This window comes from Phallusia mammillata, chromosome 2, assembly GCF_965637545.1.
Source record: "Phallusia mammillata chromosome 2, kaPhaMamm4.hap1.1, whole genome shotgun sequence".
Taxonomy (NCBI): Eukaryota; Metazoa; Chordata; class Ascidiacea; order Phlebobranchia; family Ascidiidae; genus Phallusia; species Phallusia mammillata.
The window spans coordinates 1,925,509-1,945,144 of record NC_137253.1 but is presented as its reverse complement, the minus strand read 5'-3'; the positions used below and the strand labels follow the sequence as shown (position 1 = coordinate 1,945,144).

The following is a 19,636-nucleotide window of genomic DNA, read 5'->3' as shown; positions in this document are numbered from 1 at the left end:
ACAAACCACAGAATCCTAATACAGTTTAAAACTAAAATGTGAACAGTTATTTAAACTCAGAAATCTTTGATTTTAACTTTAATTTTATCACACAATCAAGCAATACTAAAGTTAATTAAAAACATTTCAGCAAAATTATCATCAACAATAATAGTGACAAACCTTAGTTTGAGAGTTTAGGATGTTTTGAGTGATGCCTGGCATTCCTTTACATGTGATTCCACAACCACGCATTTCAAGCTTTTTCATTTTGTGGATTGACTTGGTAATTACACAAGCTCCAATGTCTCCCACTTCATTATGAGTGATATTCAATCTAACCTAAACAATAATGTACATTTCACACAACAACAATAATGTGAAGTTAACAGCTTTGCAACATGGAACCGTCGACGCCCAAACACCAATCACAATAAAAAATATTGTTTGAAATCATTGTTTCTCTATTAACAAATATTTTGTCACAATGGATATGACAATGACAATAGAAAAGTGACAAACAAATTCACAGTTACCATGGACTGTGTAGTTTCCATCTCAAGATGTTCACCCAACTTAACAGCACCAACTGACGTCATGCCAACGTTTTCAATATCAAGTTCAGCTACTTTGCCCACCCCACTGCTTAGTATGCTCACACCTTCATCTCCAAAAGGTATGCCATTCAACCACAACTCCTTTGTCTGTTAAACATAAAAACAAGTAATTATAAGTAAATGAAAAAACATTGTGATCTCCTATTTATTTGTGACTTTATCATTTAAACATATATTAGGAAAACAGTAACTTGTTAAAACAGAAATTATTCAAATGCACATTGTACAATTAGGTGATAAAATATAGTTGTAGCAGAAAAACTGGACTGAACCAGAAATTGAGTTTTTAGTGTTAAGTTGTTGCAGTGCTTGGTGTCTGGCCAAATGTGTTTGAAACTGTTTATCCAAAGGAAATATTAGTAAGTATAGCAAACCTGATGTGGGTGATCAATTTGCAGAAGTCCATCTTTAATGCTTCTGGCCAATGTTAACACATTCTGTAGAAAATATGTTTTTATATTGGTGTATTTCTAAAGATTTTGTGTCACTAGTGTAGTGTTTGTGTACAGTTATGCACAATTTTCTATGTTCTCAATCGTGATTCATATGATACAAAATGTGTTCAGTGTATGATAATATAGTCAAAAATGTAATAAAACAACTTTAATAAAAACGAAACTTTAAACCTTTCTGCCCCTGTCTGTTGAATCACGAAGGGAACCAAAAAATGGATCAACACAAAATATCTGCACATGAGGAAGGAAGCTTCCAGCAAATTGCAGTTGTTCATCAGGACAATGTTGTAAATTGAAGTTATCAATCTGAAACAGGTGAAAAAGATTTATTATAAAAGCAAATGTTGATAAATGAGCAATTAACCTGACACAACTGATATTAATTGAAAAGTGCAACCACAACATTACAAATATTTTGAAACAAGTGACACCAAACTGTGGGAATTCCCCTTAATTGCAATTATTTTATGAAGAAAAAAACAAATGTTTAAATGAAATTAATGTTTCATTCAAACTCAACATTTTTTCTTACTGCAGTCATAAGGTAATGTTAATGCATCATCTAAAAACTATTGTTACAGTTTGGTGATTATCAATTAATTCAGCTTAATTGCAGCTTAAAACGTATAGCGTTATAAAAATTTATTTTTAGGTTTCAAGAGTTATTGAGTTTAAAAATGTTTATAAAAGTAATATATATTTATATATATATATATATAAATACAGGAACTGAATTTGGTTGTACAACTTAAGTCTCAATTGTAGCTTTACCAATAACGAAATTTATAAATTACAAAGCAAATTGCATTGGTTGGGCAAAGGAACTAAAACTGAAACATGTTGACAATATGTAGTTATCATACTAACTTTAACTTTGTGTCCTTGCACAAATTTTCCAAAACTCTGCAAAGCATTTCCAACAAATGACTGAGAAACAGCTTTTAAATTCAGAGTGGTATTGTTCAGTTTGTAAAGGGAAGCCATGTTTGTGATATCAGATGAAAATACAGAACCTCTCATGTCAGCAACTGTTGGTAGAAGTTTGGTCACAGGTAAGCTAATATCATCACTGCCAAGTTCATTCAAACATGCAAAGATATGAAACCACTTTTGCATGTCATGTTCTTTATTACTTTCCGTTACTGTGACCAAACTTCTTTCCGTTAATAAATGAAACCAATTATGCAAGTTAAGTTCTTTACCACTTTGCCTGACACTCTCTGACAGTTTCTTTGATTTGGATTCAGCAATTAAGCCAAGAAACTTTTTTTTTTCTTCTATTTTATCAACTTGTGCTGCAGGAGAAAGTCGTCTTGCTTTTTCAAACACACTGTCTTTGCAAATGCCAAAACAAAACTTTACTACATTTTCTAAATCTCCAGACTCGAAAGCATTTTCAAGAAAAGATTTGAACTCGTATAGGGGCATAAACAGAACAAGTCTGAGTGCAACCAACAACTCTTGCCAGGAGCGATGAACAAAGTAGCTAACTTTGTCTTGTTGCAAAATCTGAATTGCAAGACCATCCTCTGAATCTACAGCTGCATTGACAAATGCTTGTTGTGTAGCCAATGGAATCTTAAACTGTTTCAAGTCCTCATCTGAAAACAGAGACTTGTTTTTTTGCCATCCATCAAATGCCAAGTCACAAAGCATCTTAACCACATCCATGCCTTTTTCAAAAGAGCAATGCTTTGAACGAATGTATCTGTTTAACATTGCAATGTAAACACCTGTGAGTGTGATACTACCTGAAGTTCCTCCCTCTCCCAACAGAAAGTTAAGAGCCATAAGCATGTTGACAGGTATTACACAGCATTCCAACAAAGCTGGGTTGTCTTGAAGGATTTTCCAAACTCTGTCAAACTGTTTACCACATACACACCTAGCAAGTTTTTGCTGTTCATTTGGAGCTAACCCCAAAATTTCCAAAACAAATTTTGGTCTGTATTCTGGAGAAGCATCAATAAACTGAGTAATTCTTGATGTTACCAGCTTGTATGCATTCTTCAGTAGTTTGCAATTCAGAATATTAAATATTACTGCCATTGGTTCTGTCTTTTCAAATGGTAATACATGCGGATATGAATGTAAGTTTTCAGTTTTGGCTTCGTCCAGACCATCAATGATTACTACTGTGTTGGGATCCTGCAAGATGAAATTAATCAGCTCCTTTTTCTCTGCTTCCTGTATTGCAATATTTCCCTCTGCAATCAGTGATGCGAAAAGTACTTCAAATAAATCTGTTTTTCGCTCCAAGTTGATGGAGCCCACTGTGATGTAAAACACAAGCGAAGCATTGGGAAGAATTTTCTTGTCCAAAATTTTTCGAACAATAACTTTTGTCAATGTGCTCTTTCCCACTCCAACTGCACCAACCATGCCAACTGACTTTTCATGGTTTTTAAAGCCTCCTGCTTCAATCTTTGCTTTTTCAAACATGTTTTCTATTGTGATGTCACCTTTCAGTTTATTTCCTTTATCTACCACTCTAGCCAATTTTTCTCGTTGTGTTTTAGAATCATTGTTTTTCTGTCCAGTATATTTTACAAGCACAAGATCAACTGGTTCCACTGCTCTTCCATATTCTCTACCACATTTTTCATCTACTACTGTCTTCAGATGCTGTTGCAGTTTTTCTGTTGTGGTGTCAACTGTGAAATCAGCATAAACTTTAATGTCAAGCATCAAAAGTTGGTCAGAAAGTAGTTTTATAATACAAGACCTTCGAAATTAATTATGCTTTTGTGTTTTGCAGCACAAACTAAGTGACATGTATGTTTAAAACTAGAATGGTGGCTTTCTGATATACTTCCATTTTATATATTCTATACGATATTTACCAATTTACTATACACATCATTTGATATACACATATGATTGTTTTTGTAAACAAAAACTAATGGGTCCCCAGACGCATGTTTGTGCGGATTTATAGTAAACAAATGTTGCGGTGATTTTTAAATTCTTAAGAACAAATTTTTAGAAAGCATTAACCCAACAATAAAAAAATTTGTTTGTATTTTTTTGCACTATTATTGTCGTATAGTTACAAAAACAGTAAAAAAGAACGAAACAAATACTTTCAATTTAATCTCTCGCTTTGAGCCAGATATTGTCGTCCAAGGTCAGGTTTAAAACACAATTTTTTTAGAAAGCTGTACAGTTGTGTTACAGACACTTTAAATTAAAAAGCAGTTTGCTACAAGGGTATACATAACAAATTGTTTTTCATTTAACTTTGTTTCGCAAAACGAGTACCATTGACCTGTAGCAACCTTTAGGGTGCACACACCAAACGACTGTATGACCTTTTGACACCGTTTTCAATAGACGCCGTCCTTGGTGTTCAACAACACCATTTGACCTAGTTTATACATGCCTTGAGTATTTATTTAAAAAAAAAAAGCTATGTTATGACGAAAGAAAGTTCTGAACTGTGTTAGTAATACCTACTAATTGACCTTAAGTAACCCGTGGTCAAGCAGCGGCCACCCTGACAATGAGCATTTAAAAAAACTTTTATCTTGCAAAAAAGTCAAGTTTATTTTTTTATATTTAGTTTGATTAACAAAATTTTGCTTGACATATACGAAACCGAAGCACGCTTATTAGGTCTAAATCGCGTCATATGTGTAAAAGCTTTGCCAAAACTAAAAATGTGAGTGATAACTTAATAAAACGACTTAGCATTGCTGTGCAAAACAGCTGATTTCTAATCACCGAAACGACGTCTCGTAAAACGTCTGTCCGACGTCAAGCTGAGCCCTCCCGCTCTGCCCTATTATTCCTAAACATATTCTTTTGGGACTTCTGCTTACAGTGTCTTTCTTGACCAAACGGGCGTTAGACACATTTACGTTTCGAGGGCCTGTGGGTGTGTCGCTGGGTCAAACTTTTGGAGGATCAAGTTCAGGTTAATAACTAACATATGTCCAAATTTGAAACAATTTGAAGCACTATTTCTTTACCAAACGAGCGTTACAAACCAGCGTTAGACAGAAAAAAGAAAAAAAATACGGACAAAAACAATATGTGTCCCCTTCAGGGAAGGGGACCCATAATAATGTTCTCCATTATAAAAGCAGTCAAATCTTGTGCATAAATTTTATACCATGACATGTGATATAGTTGAGCGTTAAAATTTGGAAACTGCCAAAAGGGAAAGTGCATTTAAACCAAACAATAAGTTTAAAAAAAAAATAATGATCTCACCTTGCAATATTTGCAAGCAACAAGTTTTCTACCAACCTAATTCATTGACTTTATTTTCTTCAACAGAATCTACTAAACTCTCAGAATCTGAATCTTCGGTTTCTGTCTTATAAAGTTTCATGTCTGGGGAATCATGCACAGCGGACAATGGATCTGCATGAGAATATAAGAAATAATTTTAAGGAAAAGGACTAAGTAACTTACTGGGTACCACTAGCGTATTTAGGGGGGGGGGCTCAAAAAATTTTGACCGGCTGTTTTAATATTTAATCTTGCAATTTCAGACAAAACTGTAAATGGCAGTGTGCGCTATTTTGTTTAATGTGCGTAACACATTGATGCTCGTCACACATCTCAAAAAACAATGAATGTCAATCCAGGCCACTTGGCGTCCAACTGAGAGTATGACGTTACAATGGATTTTATATTAACTTTGTTACGTCACACTCATACAAGTGAAGATAATTCACAATATGATTAAGAGGCAACCACTGTTAGAATCAACTGTGCCGAGTGTTAAAAAGTGTTACATGAACACGATCGAATCGTGACTATAACGTTCGTTACTTACAGCAAGAGTAAGGGCTTCACAGGGCCTTAGGCTAACCAGCATTTAATTGATATTGCGAGTTTAATAGGCACAACAGGTGCTAACAGAGAGGTCTACACAGTCTACCGCAAGGTGGCACACTATTACCGCAAGGTGGTGCAATCTATTTTATGCTGTTGCCCAAATCAAACTGTGTAAATTAGATCATTGAACATGTGTAGTTGCCAGAGCAACAGCAAATTTTATTTTATTGTAAGATTGTGAACCTGTTTCTCCAGTTGAGCTTCCTGCTTCTGATGTTGGAGCAAATGTTTCAGGAATCTCAAGATGAAGCTTCTTCAGTTTTATAATGGTTTTCTCAATATTCTCTAAAATTAAAAAATAAACCGAAAGTTAAAACGTTGCTCAAAAAGTCAAAAAGTTAACTAGCAGCGAACAACATAAAATTATAATTTAATCTGATAATTATCAGCTATGGCTAACAGTTAAACAAAGAAAGTAATGGTATTAAAATGGAATTGAAATGAACATTTAACGTGCTTTCTATAACATTTATTCTAGCATTGAACAACTCTACAAAAAGGCAAAAAACACCAAAGATTATAAAAAACAAATGACAACTTTTATGACACAACTCTGCATTCGCATTTGTGGAGTATTTCCACATGGTATGATATTGCTTAATCCAACATGGTGTGACAACGACTCATTTCTGTCAAGTTTCATATGGAAAGTTTTGTAGTTTAGTCAGTACAGCCATTTAAAAAAAATACGTTTTGGCGGTCTGTGGGTGAACCGCTGGGTCAATTGGGGTCAAACTTCAGGAGGATCAAATTTGGATTATTAACTAACATCTCTGTAAATTTGAATAAATTTAAAGCACTCTTTCTTGACCAAATGCGTCTCACAAACAAGCATTAGACAGAAAAAAGAAAAAAAAATACAGACAAAAACAATATGTGTCCCCTTCAAGGAATGGCATCCATTGTTAGCACACAAAGAGCTATAAGCGTTAAAGTGAATTCACGCTTGACTGGGTATAAATTAAAAGACCTAATCTTTGTTAATATAAAATCATAATTTAGTTTGTGACACTAGTTTACACCTGAGATAGATATTGCTAACTGGAAACGTTATAGCATTTAAGCTTAGGCAAAATTCTGTCTTTACTTAGTTTGTTTGCTTTCATCCATATCATCATCATGCGATATTGTCTTTCTGCAAAGTTTCCCTTGTAATCACTCTCAATTTCTGTCAACTGAGCATCTTTCAGGGCGAACTTTTGTTTAATAATTGTGTCGTTCCAAAAGCTCTCATTGGAATAAAATCGGCAAAATCCATAAATAAACCAAGAAATTTCACGATCTGTAAAACAAGAACTAGAAGCATGGTGGCAATAATAATAAGGGATTTATTGTTGGTTTAAAAATGAACTAAAACATGACACAATATCAATATTTGGCATGATTAACAAAATTATTTCTTTTAACAAAACAACATTCTTTATGAAAACTTTTGGCCTAATAGTATTTTTTTTAATTTAAATCCACAATTCAATTTACTTTGAAATCTTCTTGATTTGTTTTCAGCCAAAAGTTGATCAACTTTCTCATTTCGTTCGTGGGAATAAACTTCCTGTTGTACAAGTTCAAATATTTCTGCATCATTATTGTCAACACCTGTAAAAAAATAATAGTTAACTCTTTCAAATGTTACCAACTTAATGTTACAAAGTTGTGTCTCTATAAGTAAATATACAGTAGTTATTTATTGCAACCAGATGAAAATAAAACTGAACCTTTTGCTACAAATTTCCCACCTTTCCAAAACTGAAACATGTCCAAGTCATTGTTTTTCGAATATTTTCCAACCTCAGAATCAGAAAAACCAAGTTTACGAAGAAATTGCTGCTTTGATCTGAAATCCATATCTATGCATGCTTTTTGAAAAGCATGTTTGGAAGATTTTTTTGTTGAATCCTGGCTGCTACTACTGAACAACAAATTACATTCAACCTAAATATATTTGTCTCAAAAGCATGTTTAAGCATACTGATAGTGACATGGATTTTTTGATTTTTTTATCCCATAATGGGCTAAGCAAAACATATTCATATATAACTCATTACATCATTTTTCATGACCCAAACAATAATTCAACAAGAAATGTAAATCTTGCCACAATTAGATTGTTTGAAAGTATCTACTATAAAACAAATAATAATTATAAAAACTACCTTGAACTTGCCATGATGAAACTTTTTCCACAATTTAATTACATAAAATATAAACCTTTAAAAAAACTATTAATATGTAAACAGTCACATCAGCAAATATGAAACTAGCCATTATCATATCGGCATTGAAATGTGGCAAAATCAACTACGTTTGTTCATAGCCAAACAACCTCACTAAACAAATGCTAAATATGAATATTCTGGATCATGAGTGTACAAAAAATTATGTTATTGCATTTTTGTGAGTGCAAATTTCTTACCACATGTTTACATCCCTTATTCAAACAATGGCATTAACTAGGGTTGCTTTATCTGGGTAAAAAAAATTCTCACATCTAAAATATATTCTTACATTAATCAATACTTGCAGACATACGAAAGAGTCTGAACATGCATTTGATGCATTAAAACGTTTGTTAAAAATCCAGACATTTGTTGATTTTTCAAATAAATTAAATAGCGAGTGGTGGGATTCAAGCTTTTTGTCAGCCGATTCTATCATAAAACGTATGTTTTTCAGCCGGTTCTGTTACAAAAAGTCCATTGACAGTAACCAGTAAAAATTGAGACGGGTCTATAGCAGTGCTTTTCAACCGGGTGTATCGTACACCCCAGGGTGTACCAGAATTTTTAAAGGGTGTACCACTTCGATGGGGTGTACTGGGGTGTACAAGATACAATAATACAACATACCTATGATCAAGTGTCGCAATAAATTTACATTTTTTTTTCAGACCAGGTTAACTGGATTTTTCAATGCACGGCATACAACGCAGTTCTTCAGTAACTTGTTACAATGTTCAACTTGTTACGTCATAATTAAATTGTCCTAATAATCGTTGGTAATGGTTGTTTTCCAGTAGAATCTGAATTGCAAGTTATTGTTTTCACCTTAGTTGTTTGCTGTGTAAATTAAGGAATGATGGATATACGAAATTTCTTCAGTAAGTCCTCCGTAGAAAGTGAAAGTTGTATTGAGTCATGCAACCCTGAGAATGTTGGAGAAACAGATGCCGAAGGAAACGTAGAAGCCATTTCTGTAAGTACCAACTGCAGTAAGGACCAGCAGTGTTCTGTTGCAAAGAAAATTATACAAAAGAGAACGACTTTGCGCGCTAAGAAACGTAAATGGAATGATGATTACACCATGTATGGGTTTTTTCGCACAACAGAAGAATTGTTAAACCCCTATCCTTCGGCATGCTGCATGTTTTGTCCTGCCATATTTGGTAATAGTAACTTAGCCCCAGTGCATCTTAGAACGCATTTAAAAACACAGCATCCTAATCATCAAAATAAATCAAAGGCATTCTTTGAGGCCTCTCTGCGTAGTCAACAGCTGCAAGTTTCGTCTTTTGAAAGCGAGGTTAGAGAAGGAAATAAAGATTTAGTGCTTGCTTCCCTAAAAATGGCTCATGTTGTAATGAAAAGAAAGCGTCCATACACCGAGTTGGAATCTGTAGTTCTTCCCTGTCTTGAAATTGCTGCAGACATTTTGCATGGAGGAAAAAAGGCTATTGCCAAAGTGAGGGAAATTCCTTTATCAGACAATACAGCTAAACGTAGATGCGATGATATTTCTGAAGATTTGCTAAAACAACTTGTTATCAAGCTAAGAAAGACTCCTGCTTATGGGATACAACTCGACGAAACGACAGATATTACAGATGAAGCGCAGTTGATTGTGTATTGTAGATTTGCAGATTCGGAAGCCAAAACCATTGTAGAGCACTATTTGTGCTGTTGTAAAGTTGGAGTTTCAGCAACAGCTCAAGCAATCTTTGATAAGTTAAATCAATTTATTAAGGAACATGATTTGGATTGGACAAAGTGTAAGTCAGTTACTACCGATGGAGCAGCAGCCATGCAAGGTTCTACGAATGGAGTTGTTCAGAAAATAAAGAAAGTGTCTCCTGATTGTGTTTCTAATCATTGCATGATACATCGAGAGGCGCTTGTAGTAAAGAAATTAAACCAAGAAAAAAATCAAAGGGGTGATCTGGATATTGTTCTTAGTGATGTCATAAAAGTTGTAAATTTTGTCCGATCTCATTCAAAGAAACACAGAATGTTTTCAGAACTATGCAAAGACATGAAAGCAGAAGGATTGAGATTGTTATATCATGCAGAGGTGCGCTGGTTATACAGAGGAAAGGTTTTGAAGCGAGTGTTTCAATTGCGAAAAGAATTGTATGTCTTTCTTGCTCAAGAAGGACACGTAATGGCCACTAAGTTTGAAGATACTTTCTGGCTTGCAAAATTGTGTTATTTAACTGCCATATTTGAAAGCACAAATCAGCTGAATTTGTCGATGCAAGGAAAAGGGAGTGCTATTTTTGAAGTTGCCAGCAAGGTGCAAGCTTTTAAATTTAAATTGAAGTTGTGGCAGAGTAATGTTGTAAAATGCGATTTTTCAGATTTTGAATCCTTGCACGATTTTATCAAGACTAGTAACTGGGAAATCGAAAACCTTAATATTGAATCCAATATAAAATCGACGGTACATAAGCATCTCGATGTGTTACAGCAAAATTTTGAAGTTTACTTTCCAGATGAGGAATATTTAAATCTTAATTCTCTTTTATGGATCGTCCAGCCGTTTCTAAACGAAGAGTTCGACTTGGGCTACTGTGAACTAACCAGTGAACTTATTGCACTGCGTTTAGATTTGGTGCAAAAGGCGGGGTTTAAACAAAGTGAAAGCTATACTGATTTTTGGGTATCGCTGCTCAACATTCCTGAATATCGAAATCTCAGTCAAAAAGCGATTTCCATCCTTGTCCGCATGCCCACGACATACCTATGCGAGCAGGGATTTTCTGCTCTTGTTGAAATTAAATCAAAGAAAAGAAATTCAATAAAGGATGTTGACACGCTTATGAGAGGGGCACTGGAAACGAGGTTACTGCCTCGCTTTGTACAACTGGCGGACGAAGTTCAACAGCAACGTTCGCATTAAATTGATGATGCAACGTTGCGTTAGTACAAGTTGTTTATTATGTCATTTCATTTCCGTCATACAACCTTGGGTATAATACACATATTTCCTTTATATTGTGCTTTTCCTTATTCCGGATTCACTGTACTGCAAGGATAGGGGTGTACGATTTTAAAATATACGCCAGAAGGGTGTACGAATCAAAAAAAGGTTGACAAGCACTGGTCTATAGAACCGGCTGAATCCCACCACTGCATATGGGACACTTGTAAATCCCACCACTGCATATATTAATTCTGAATCCCACCACTGCATATGGGACACCTTGTTTTATTAATGCCGAAACCGAGTAAAGAGCCCCGAATCTTACGAAAATTTTTAAAAAGGTGGCACAACAAACTTGGATAAAAACAGCTTAGCCGAATATTTCAGAACCCCCTAAAGGTGCTTTTGATGTTTCAAAGTAAAATAATTCACACTGTTTCATATGCTCTTGCGATTTTGCCGGCAGAAAATTTGGCTAGAAGGGCAAATTTTGACACATACTCAAGATATCAAAAAATTATGAACATTTAGTCATAAAATAAAAAAATAAAACAAAGACACGCGTCCATTTCGCATCAGGTATATTTCGTCTGTTCGAAATCCGCACAGACTTTTGTCAGCTTCCCTTCTAAAACATGATACTTTTTCATTTGTCAGATTTTTTGACAAAATATGTTAAATTTGAGATACATTGAAATTCCAAGCGGGACAAGCGCTCTTACGTGCCGGCGCCCATTATCGCACTATAGTTCATTTCATACATTTTCTGACTTCTATACGCGTGTCTCACTCTTTCGGTGAAAGGTATTAAACAAACAAACTGAAGTGCAAGACAAATGTGTGGAGAATTTAAGACTTCGTCCAGATATGCTTTGGAGCTTGCAAGGTTAAGGACGGTGATATCGTTTTCTAGTTTTGTTGACTCACTAATAGCGTAGTTCGCTCTAAATCAATTGCACAACAATAACAATATTTTATAAAACAACAAACACAAACGTTGAATGCAGAAAAAATGCCTGGAAAATTCTTTTGGCGTCGTGTGGTGCGCGTGTGGTCAAAAAATCTCATCGTAAAATAATAAAGTTTTAAGGTAATCTGCACTTTTTAAACCAAACAAAGTTAATGGCAGCAGCGGCTTTTGTTTGAAAATAGTGGAACTACGTGACCCTATATTCCCTTCATATTTGACGACAGATCTCAGTGTGGTCACTTTTTAAATTATATTATCTCTGATTTTTCAGCCACGGTGTATTAATATTCTCCACACCATCAGACAAGCTACTATTAGCTCCGCCGTCTCGAGTCTCAAACAAAGTGGGAGAAAGGACAAGTAACAGCTATTTCAAAATCTATTGATTATTTCACGCAAATTACAAACAAGCAAGTTATACCAAGTTTAAAGAGCTCTTCTGGCAAATGTGATTTTATTCCGACGTTTCTACGTCCTATACAGGTCGTCTTCATCAGGGTAAATAACACCCTTACCCTGATGAAGACGACCTGTATAGGACGTCGAAACGTCGGAATAAAATCACAATTGCCAGAATGGCTCTTTAAACTTGATACTATGCCTGGCAGCAATAGCTTATATAAGCAAGTTATACATTTTGTTGTTAAGGATTTTGACTATAATTCAAGTAAAACTATTCAACGTTAAAACCGCATCCCCACTAATTTAAGTCACGATCCAACATGGTGTTCGACGACACGCAGCTTTTCTGGGCGCATCATAAACGCGCATTATATTTCATAGTTAGCTGGCGGTATCACCGCCTGTCTAATGTAAAAAACTCCAAGCGTATATTTTCACGAAAGCATTTACAAACTTCAGCAAAATTTTTCCAGTCTTACATCTTGCGCAATTCCTACCAACAATGCACACGTTGAAAACAGCGATGTTAGCGGAAAAAATCCAAACATTTATTTTAAGACTGACTTACAGCCGAGGTTAAGTTTACTAAACAACCATTTTGCCAGAAAGGAACGCACAAAGGTTTATTTGAAACTTGACTTTCACGCAACAATACACATACTTTGCGGAGACTGAACTTAATCCTTTCATTGAAAACAACTTTACACAAAAACTCAAACAAAACGATTTTCTGCCAAACAAACAAAAGCTGGGACAAAATTATTTTCTACGAAACATACTTGTTTCCAATTTAACAGAGAAACATGACTGATGACTCCTGATAGTTTGTGTTTTTAACCAATTCTCTTAAAATATCAACAAGTTAAATAATTCTGACAACCAAACCTCGTCTAAACTAACATCTGATGTCGGAACTCATTATTTTAGAAACGTCTACATATATTTCTGTGTCCTTTGCATATTACTTCTGTCCTTCATTCGGAAAGTCGCTCCAAGTTTTAACCTACGACAAACTTACGTGCGTTCGGAAACTTAAAACAGCTATAAGCAGGGTTGGCATCAACTTGAAACCATAAAGAAGGACAACTCAAAAATTAAATTTTCATACGAAACAAGCGTTATAAACAAATCTTTGCAATTATACATATCATTGGCAATATTTTTGCCAACTCCTTTTTGCAGAAATAAACTTCTCACAACAGCTCGCAGGTCTAGGTTTACTTTTACTTGTAGCGGGGATTTGACTTGTTGAAAATAAGACATAACAAGGACTCAAGTCAAAAACAAGGACAGTTCTTAGAAATAAGGACAATGAACTTTTCCAAGTCATTGCCATTCAAAACAAGGACAAATCTTAGAAATAAGGACGGTATGGCAACCCTGGCTATAGGACTGCTTCAGAATTGGAGCACAGAGGTGACTTTTCAAATAGAAACACAACTGATACGTTTAAAACACGTAAACACGTTCGTGCCCACGCAGCGGGTTGAAGTCACCAGACCGTGCGACTGTAGAATGTTGAAAAGCCTTCACATTAAAGCCCCAGGGTTCGGCAAAGCTGAATCAACGGTTCGACGAAGGGCTTTTTGAGGTACAGCACAAATACTCGTTTTCTCTAAACTGTAGGGTTCTATAGCCACTAAACTGGCAATTTTTGTTTGCTGAATACGAAAACACTGGAAGGTTGCACTTAGGCAGTGGTTCTCAACCGGAGGACCTCGGGCCCCCGGGGGTTTGAAAGCATTCTTCGTAGACAAACAACGTCACATTACACTGGCTCTTTCTTGATTCCCGATGTCGCAATCCAGAAAAAGGGATTCAAATTTTGGTCCTGGACCGAATGTGGTTGTAACTTTATGCACCATGATTTGGTTGAAAATACCTAAAACTTCTAAGGGGTCCGCAATTAGATTACAGCACCGAAAAGGCTCTGCGAAGTCAAAAATGTTGAGAACACTGCACTAAGATTTTGTTTTCTTTTTTGACGTAACAAAGGGCATTGAGCGCGTTGTTCGTAAGCAGCAAAACAACGAAATTTTGTTGACATCAAAAACGTAATACTTCATCTTTTTCATGTTGATGAACAGTTCTTAAAAATACAATGCTTCATTTTGGTAAAAACTTAAAAATCCATGAATTAGAGCAATCATGAAACAAGTTGCTTGTATTATTTTGTCAGAATTTCACAAAGTGACAAACAGTAACTGTTGCCTAGTCGAATTCAACTCACTCAAGTTTCAAACTTTAAACACACCAAGTTTTTTTTACACAATATTGCTAAACACAATATTGCTGACATGTTACCAACAATTTCCCACAAAGTCCGGACATATTTTAACTATTCCGTGGTTTATAAAATATTCTTATTTGTTTTGATTAGAAACTGTAGCATTCACCAACTTTGTTTTATTTCAGTTGTTTCTCAACCAGATTCAAGTGGCACGCGAGTAGCTTTCTGTCAAACCTAATTCAAGTCACACCAATAATTGTGCTCAACTGATCAGTCTTGGTTTTGGGCAGAATCAGTGTCTTGGACGTTTTTTAGGAATTGCTAACCTTGATGGTTTAAAAAATATGCTGGTATAGCCAAGAATAATGCGTCAATCTCTTGGTCTACCAATCCAAACATGGTTTATGTGGTGCGCGTTAAGTATAAGGTTCAGAACCACTGGTCTATTTAAACTCTGCTACGTAATGTATCCCAAGCATTTGGGGCAAGTTGGCAACGCGTCCAAGATAAAAATTCTGCCGGCCAATTTAATTGGTGCAGAACTAAAGGTTCAGAATAGTTCAGGGGCATTCAAGCATTAAATTCAGAGGCATTAAAAAGAGCTTTCATTTGAGTCTTGCTACAGCGTAAACATCACTTAGCAATAATAAAGTTGGTGGGTTAGGATCACTTCAAGGCACTGAAGCGTGACGGGTAATCAACCGTGGATGACGTCACAAGACCTACCCACGTCAGCTTAGTTGATGCAAACTTGATTTTTTTACGATTTATTAACAGAAAAATTTATCCTCAAAATCTTTTAAAAAAAAAGTTTTAAACCACAAATACAACAAGTATAAATGTTGAATATTGCCGTTTTATGCAGGATCATCAATAACATCTCGGGCGGTTTCGTTTCATAGATTTAAATATTTGGCAAACATTTATGTCGGTTGTGTATGATGCCAGTCAAAACATCGGGATTTTTCATATGACTGAATGTTCAATACAAAATCAACGGCTTCACCTAATGTCCTCAGATCACCCAAAATAATGTTTTTGCAATTCTTTTCATGCAAAGAAACAAAACGGCCAACACTTTGTAAAACATTGGACGTCTGAACAAACCTATGCCATACTCAAAAAAAGTTTAAAAACAAGGCAGCAAGCAAACCCAGCAAAATCAGCTAAAACTGCATTTTTACAACTTTTAAGACTAATTTGTTTGTTTTTTAATGTTAAGGGTTTTGGGTTTGTATCTGGCCCGAGCCGAGTTCGGTGTCGTTTTACAATATACGACACCCCATAGATTTTTTACAACTGTCTATTAAGATCCCATTACCAACCCATTATGACGTCACACAGAAGTACGACGCTCGGTTGAAAACTGCTCATGGGGAACCGCCTGCGACACTTCACGTCAAAAACATTTTTATAAAACAGGAACATGTCATCTAAAGTTTAGTTATTTTCGTACAAACTTAAGCCAATTATGAGATGCAGGCAAGTCATAAATTATATTTCTCGAGAAACGGCGAACGGCTTTTGCTTTCACAGAAAATACAAATAAATACTAACGCGTCTGCCAACAAGATTTGTGTCTAATATATGTAAGTTGACCCCATATATAAAACTCCTCGACTTTTATCAGTAAGCTGTCATTGATCGCATTAATGGAACAAACATAGAATGATGGGTTGCAAACGTGAGATAAGAAAAAACGTCACCGGGAAGAAAAAAATGGTGTATTTAGTCATGAGCTCAAGAAACTGACACTAGATGGATATTTTCTATGTGTCATGGTTGGTAGTTATATTATATTACTAAAGATAAAAGTAATAATACGCAAAATACGCCCGCTTTTTGTTGCATTAAGAAGTGAATCAGTCTTTTGATTGCGAATATCTTTATGTCGTCATTACAACCTTATGCTCCCGCTAATCTACAGAAACAAAGCGAAACCGACCGATTTCGTGTTCCGGTCAAACCCACCCCAATACATTACCACAGTTTGCAGCATCACCAACAACCACCACAACAAATACAACCTCCCGTACGACCTGGACCAGCGTCAAAATTCCCAGCGAGTCACCATGCTGCTTCTCAGCGACACCTTGTGCTGCGTTCCAACGCTGTCCGCGCTCCACCAGGGGGCGTGCCAATCAACAGCAAACCGATTCGACAATCATACAACAATCTCCAGGGCAGGAACTTGACCGAATGGTCCGGCGCGCCTGACCCACATAAAGACATAAAAACCCCGATCGGCATTCGTCCCCGGGAGTGTCCTGGGTCCGAACCTCGTGAAAAAAGTTACCACAATCTCCAAATGGCTGCGACTGCAAATGGTTTGTTGAGTTAATTTGTTTCGCTCAAAAGAACAGCGGCATAACTGCACTAAACAATCACCAACCTGGAAATAGCTGCGCAACGTTAAAACGTTATGGGCGCAAAACTGTGGAGCGCACAACGCACTGCAGCTACACTGTAGCAGTTCGGCGACATGATGCGTCAATTCACGCATTTAACTCTTCAGACAAACATTCTCCGCTAATTATAATTTACTCACAATATTTTTCAGCACTGTTGGGCACAGAGTGCTCGTCACTGTAGAATTGTTTCTCCATTTTATTTCACACCAGCACAATAATGTACTTCCACCTCCAACCAACAACAACCATAAAATGACCAGAGAATCAACCACCGTCACGAATGACTGCACACTTAAAGGTAGCGTAAATTAAAGGGAACACCAAACCAAAAAAGCTTTTTATAATTACCCTAATAACGTGATAACTTAATTATTAACATGAACCACATAGTGTTATTCATTCAGTATCTAACTTTTCCAGAATGATATTTAAAAAGCAAATTCCTAATCATCCCATATACATTGATAAAATAAATAATAAAATGTTCATAACCACTATTACATAAAATATTTGACGTGCGTAGAGGTTTAAGCGTAGGAATGTTCATCTTTTGAGATTAATGCGTCGCGTATTTCGTGGTTTAATATTGCACTCGCTGCACTTACATTTCTCATTTCCTGCGTGGATATGAAATAAGTTATTGGAAATAATGACACTAACCAGCTACACGTTTGTTTGTTTGTTTGTTCACCTTTTATGCCCAAGGGGCTGAAAGTATTGCCGTACAAATTTCTTGCTAGGTAAGATTAGAACCCGCAACCTTGTGACTGCAGGGCGGTTGCGATAACCAGTAAGCAATCTTAGCGACTGAATAAGTTCTTGAATTTATTTTCTACGTCAAAAACAACCAGGATTGTTCTTTCCTGTCAGACTATCGTGTTTTTTGTATAATTTTTTTTGAAACGCTCATAATTCGGCGTAGCTGCATCGCGTTTAGCCACCATCCACCGATGGTGTCCTCCACTATTTTACGTTCCATAACATTTGTTGCGCAGTTATTTCCGGCTTGATGATTTTGTCGCTGTGTTTTCTTTCACCCTGTGAAAAAAATTCTAACGACTTGTCTTGTTTCTGACGAATAGAATCTCCTCTAGAAAAACTCCCTATAGTCGTATTCACATACTGGTGATGATTTATACAAGCTACAACCACGGGATAAGCCCGGGTCAAATATCGGCGAGTTTACGTTTGTCTGTAAGTTCGCCCATGGTTTGTTTGACCAAGCGCTTGTCCGGTGGAAAGTTGAGACAATTCCACAAATTTATTGCGCCACTTGGTGGAAGTTTGTCACCTTAAACACAACCCACAAGATGTCGCTATATATCAAGAAAGGCAAAATTACTTTTTCGCGACGCATTTGACAAGACAACAAACTGTTACGCCCAACTACGGAAACCGAATGACTTAACAAGAAGGTTTGAAATGTTGCAATTTGATTGAGCAGTGTGCAGGGAATGGTGGGAGTCAATGTCAGGTGTTGCAGGAAACACTTGGAAATATTATCGTGTGTTTCACATCAATAGGCAAGTTTGTACAAACATTTTTACGCGATGACTATTTACATCATCAATATTCTAAATACGTCAATCACATATGATCGAGAATATAAAAGTACTACTTAGTTTAAATGCTGCTTATATAGCAAACAGTTGTTGGTGGATTGTAGCAAAATGTTTGTGGATTGGCACAGATCTGTGGAGTGTTAGTTGAAAAACACTGGGATATGAGAGTTCTTATAGTAACAAGGTTTTCAATTGACAGATGCACAAATAATCACACATCATATGTTTACAGTAAGAGACTTTGGTTAAAATAACAAAAATGGCTAACTGACATCGTTTATAGTACAGATTAAAAATAAAGTGGAAAAAATTTAATACAAAAGTATTTGGGAAGAAAACAGTTGATTTCACACGATGACAAACTGATACACAGTGATTTAATGAAGTCAAAAAGTTTATTAAAACAAAAAATGACATTACAACTTCAAAATCATGTAATGATTCAATTCCCAGATCAAACATACAATGTAAACAATTTGGTATAAAAAGCAATTTGGAAAGAAATAGTTGATGGTAGAAACAATAAAACAAGTGCTTGAGTAAAATCAGTAGGAGAAAATGAGCATTTCTTGAAGCCATTTAATTTTCAATACACCAAATACAAGGTTTAGGATGAAGAGCTACACAACAAAACATAAACAACAGAGAAAAAAGTAAAACACATTGGAAGTAATGAAAATATAATGTTGGATGAGTTCATGTTGGTCTTACTTATATTGAAAAAAGTATAACTTGCATCGGAAAAATTTACAATGATTAAAATATATTTAAAAAAAACAATGATTAAAATATATTTAAAAATTTAAAAACAAAAGCCATTTTAGAAAAAAAAAGTTTTGCTGATAATAATAAAAAATGAAAGTACATTAAAAAACGTTTGGGCATGACAATGACAAATAATTTTACGAAAGGCCAAAAATACCAACATGCATCAAATGGTTTTGTAGTAAAATTTCTCTTTTCATCAAACTATCCACAAAACTGCAAAAATATTTGCTTTGTTGCGTTTTTAGGATTCTTGCAGCT

General features: G+C 35.6%; 2 protein-coding genes across 2 annotated transcripts in view; both read right to left on the bottom strand.

The window, feature by feature from the left end:
- Nucleotides 1-19,636, bottom strand: part of LOC145214863 (NACHT, LRR and PYD domains-containing protein 5-like) — a 61,076-nt gene that overhangs the window by 2,961 nt on the left and 38,479 nt on the right. The window lies entirely within an intron of this gene.
- LOC145215393 (uncharacterized) lies at nucleotides 953-8,195 on the bottom strand. The gene is made up of 9 exons (XM_080084088.1): nucleotides 8,053-8,195; nucleotides 7,636-7,808; nucleotides 7,379-7,495; nucleotides 6,987-7,181; nucleotides 6,083-6,184; nucleotides 5,303-5,419; nucleotides 1,919-3,705; nucleotides 1,223-1,357; nucleotides 953-1,033 (listed from the first exon to the last, which is right to left on the bottom strand). Exons 1-9 carry the CDS (start codon nucleotides 8,064-8,066, stop codon nucleotides 953-955), a joined length of 2,721 nt encoding a protein of 906 aa, XP_079940214.1. The 5' UTR covers nucleotides 8,067-8,195.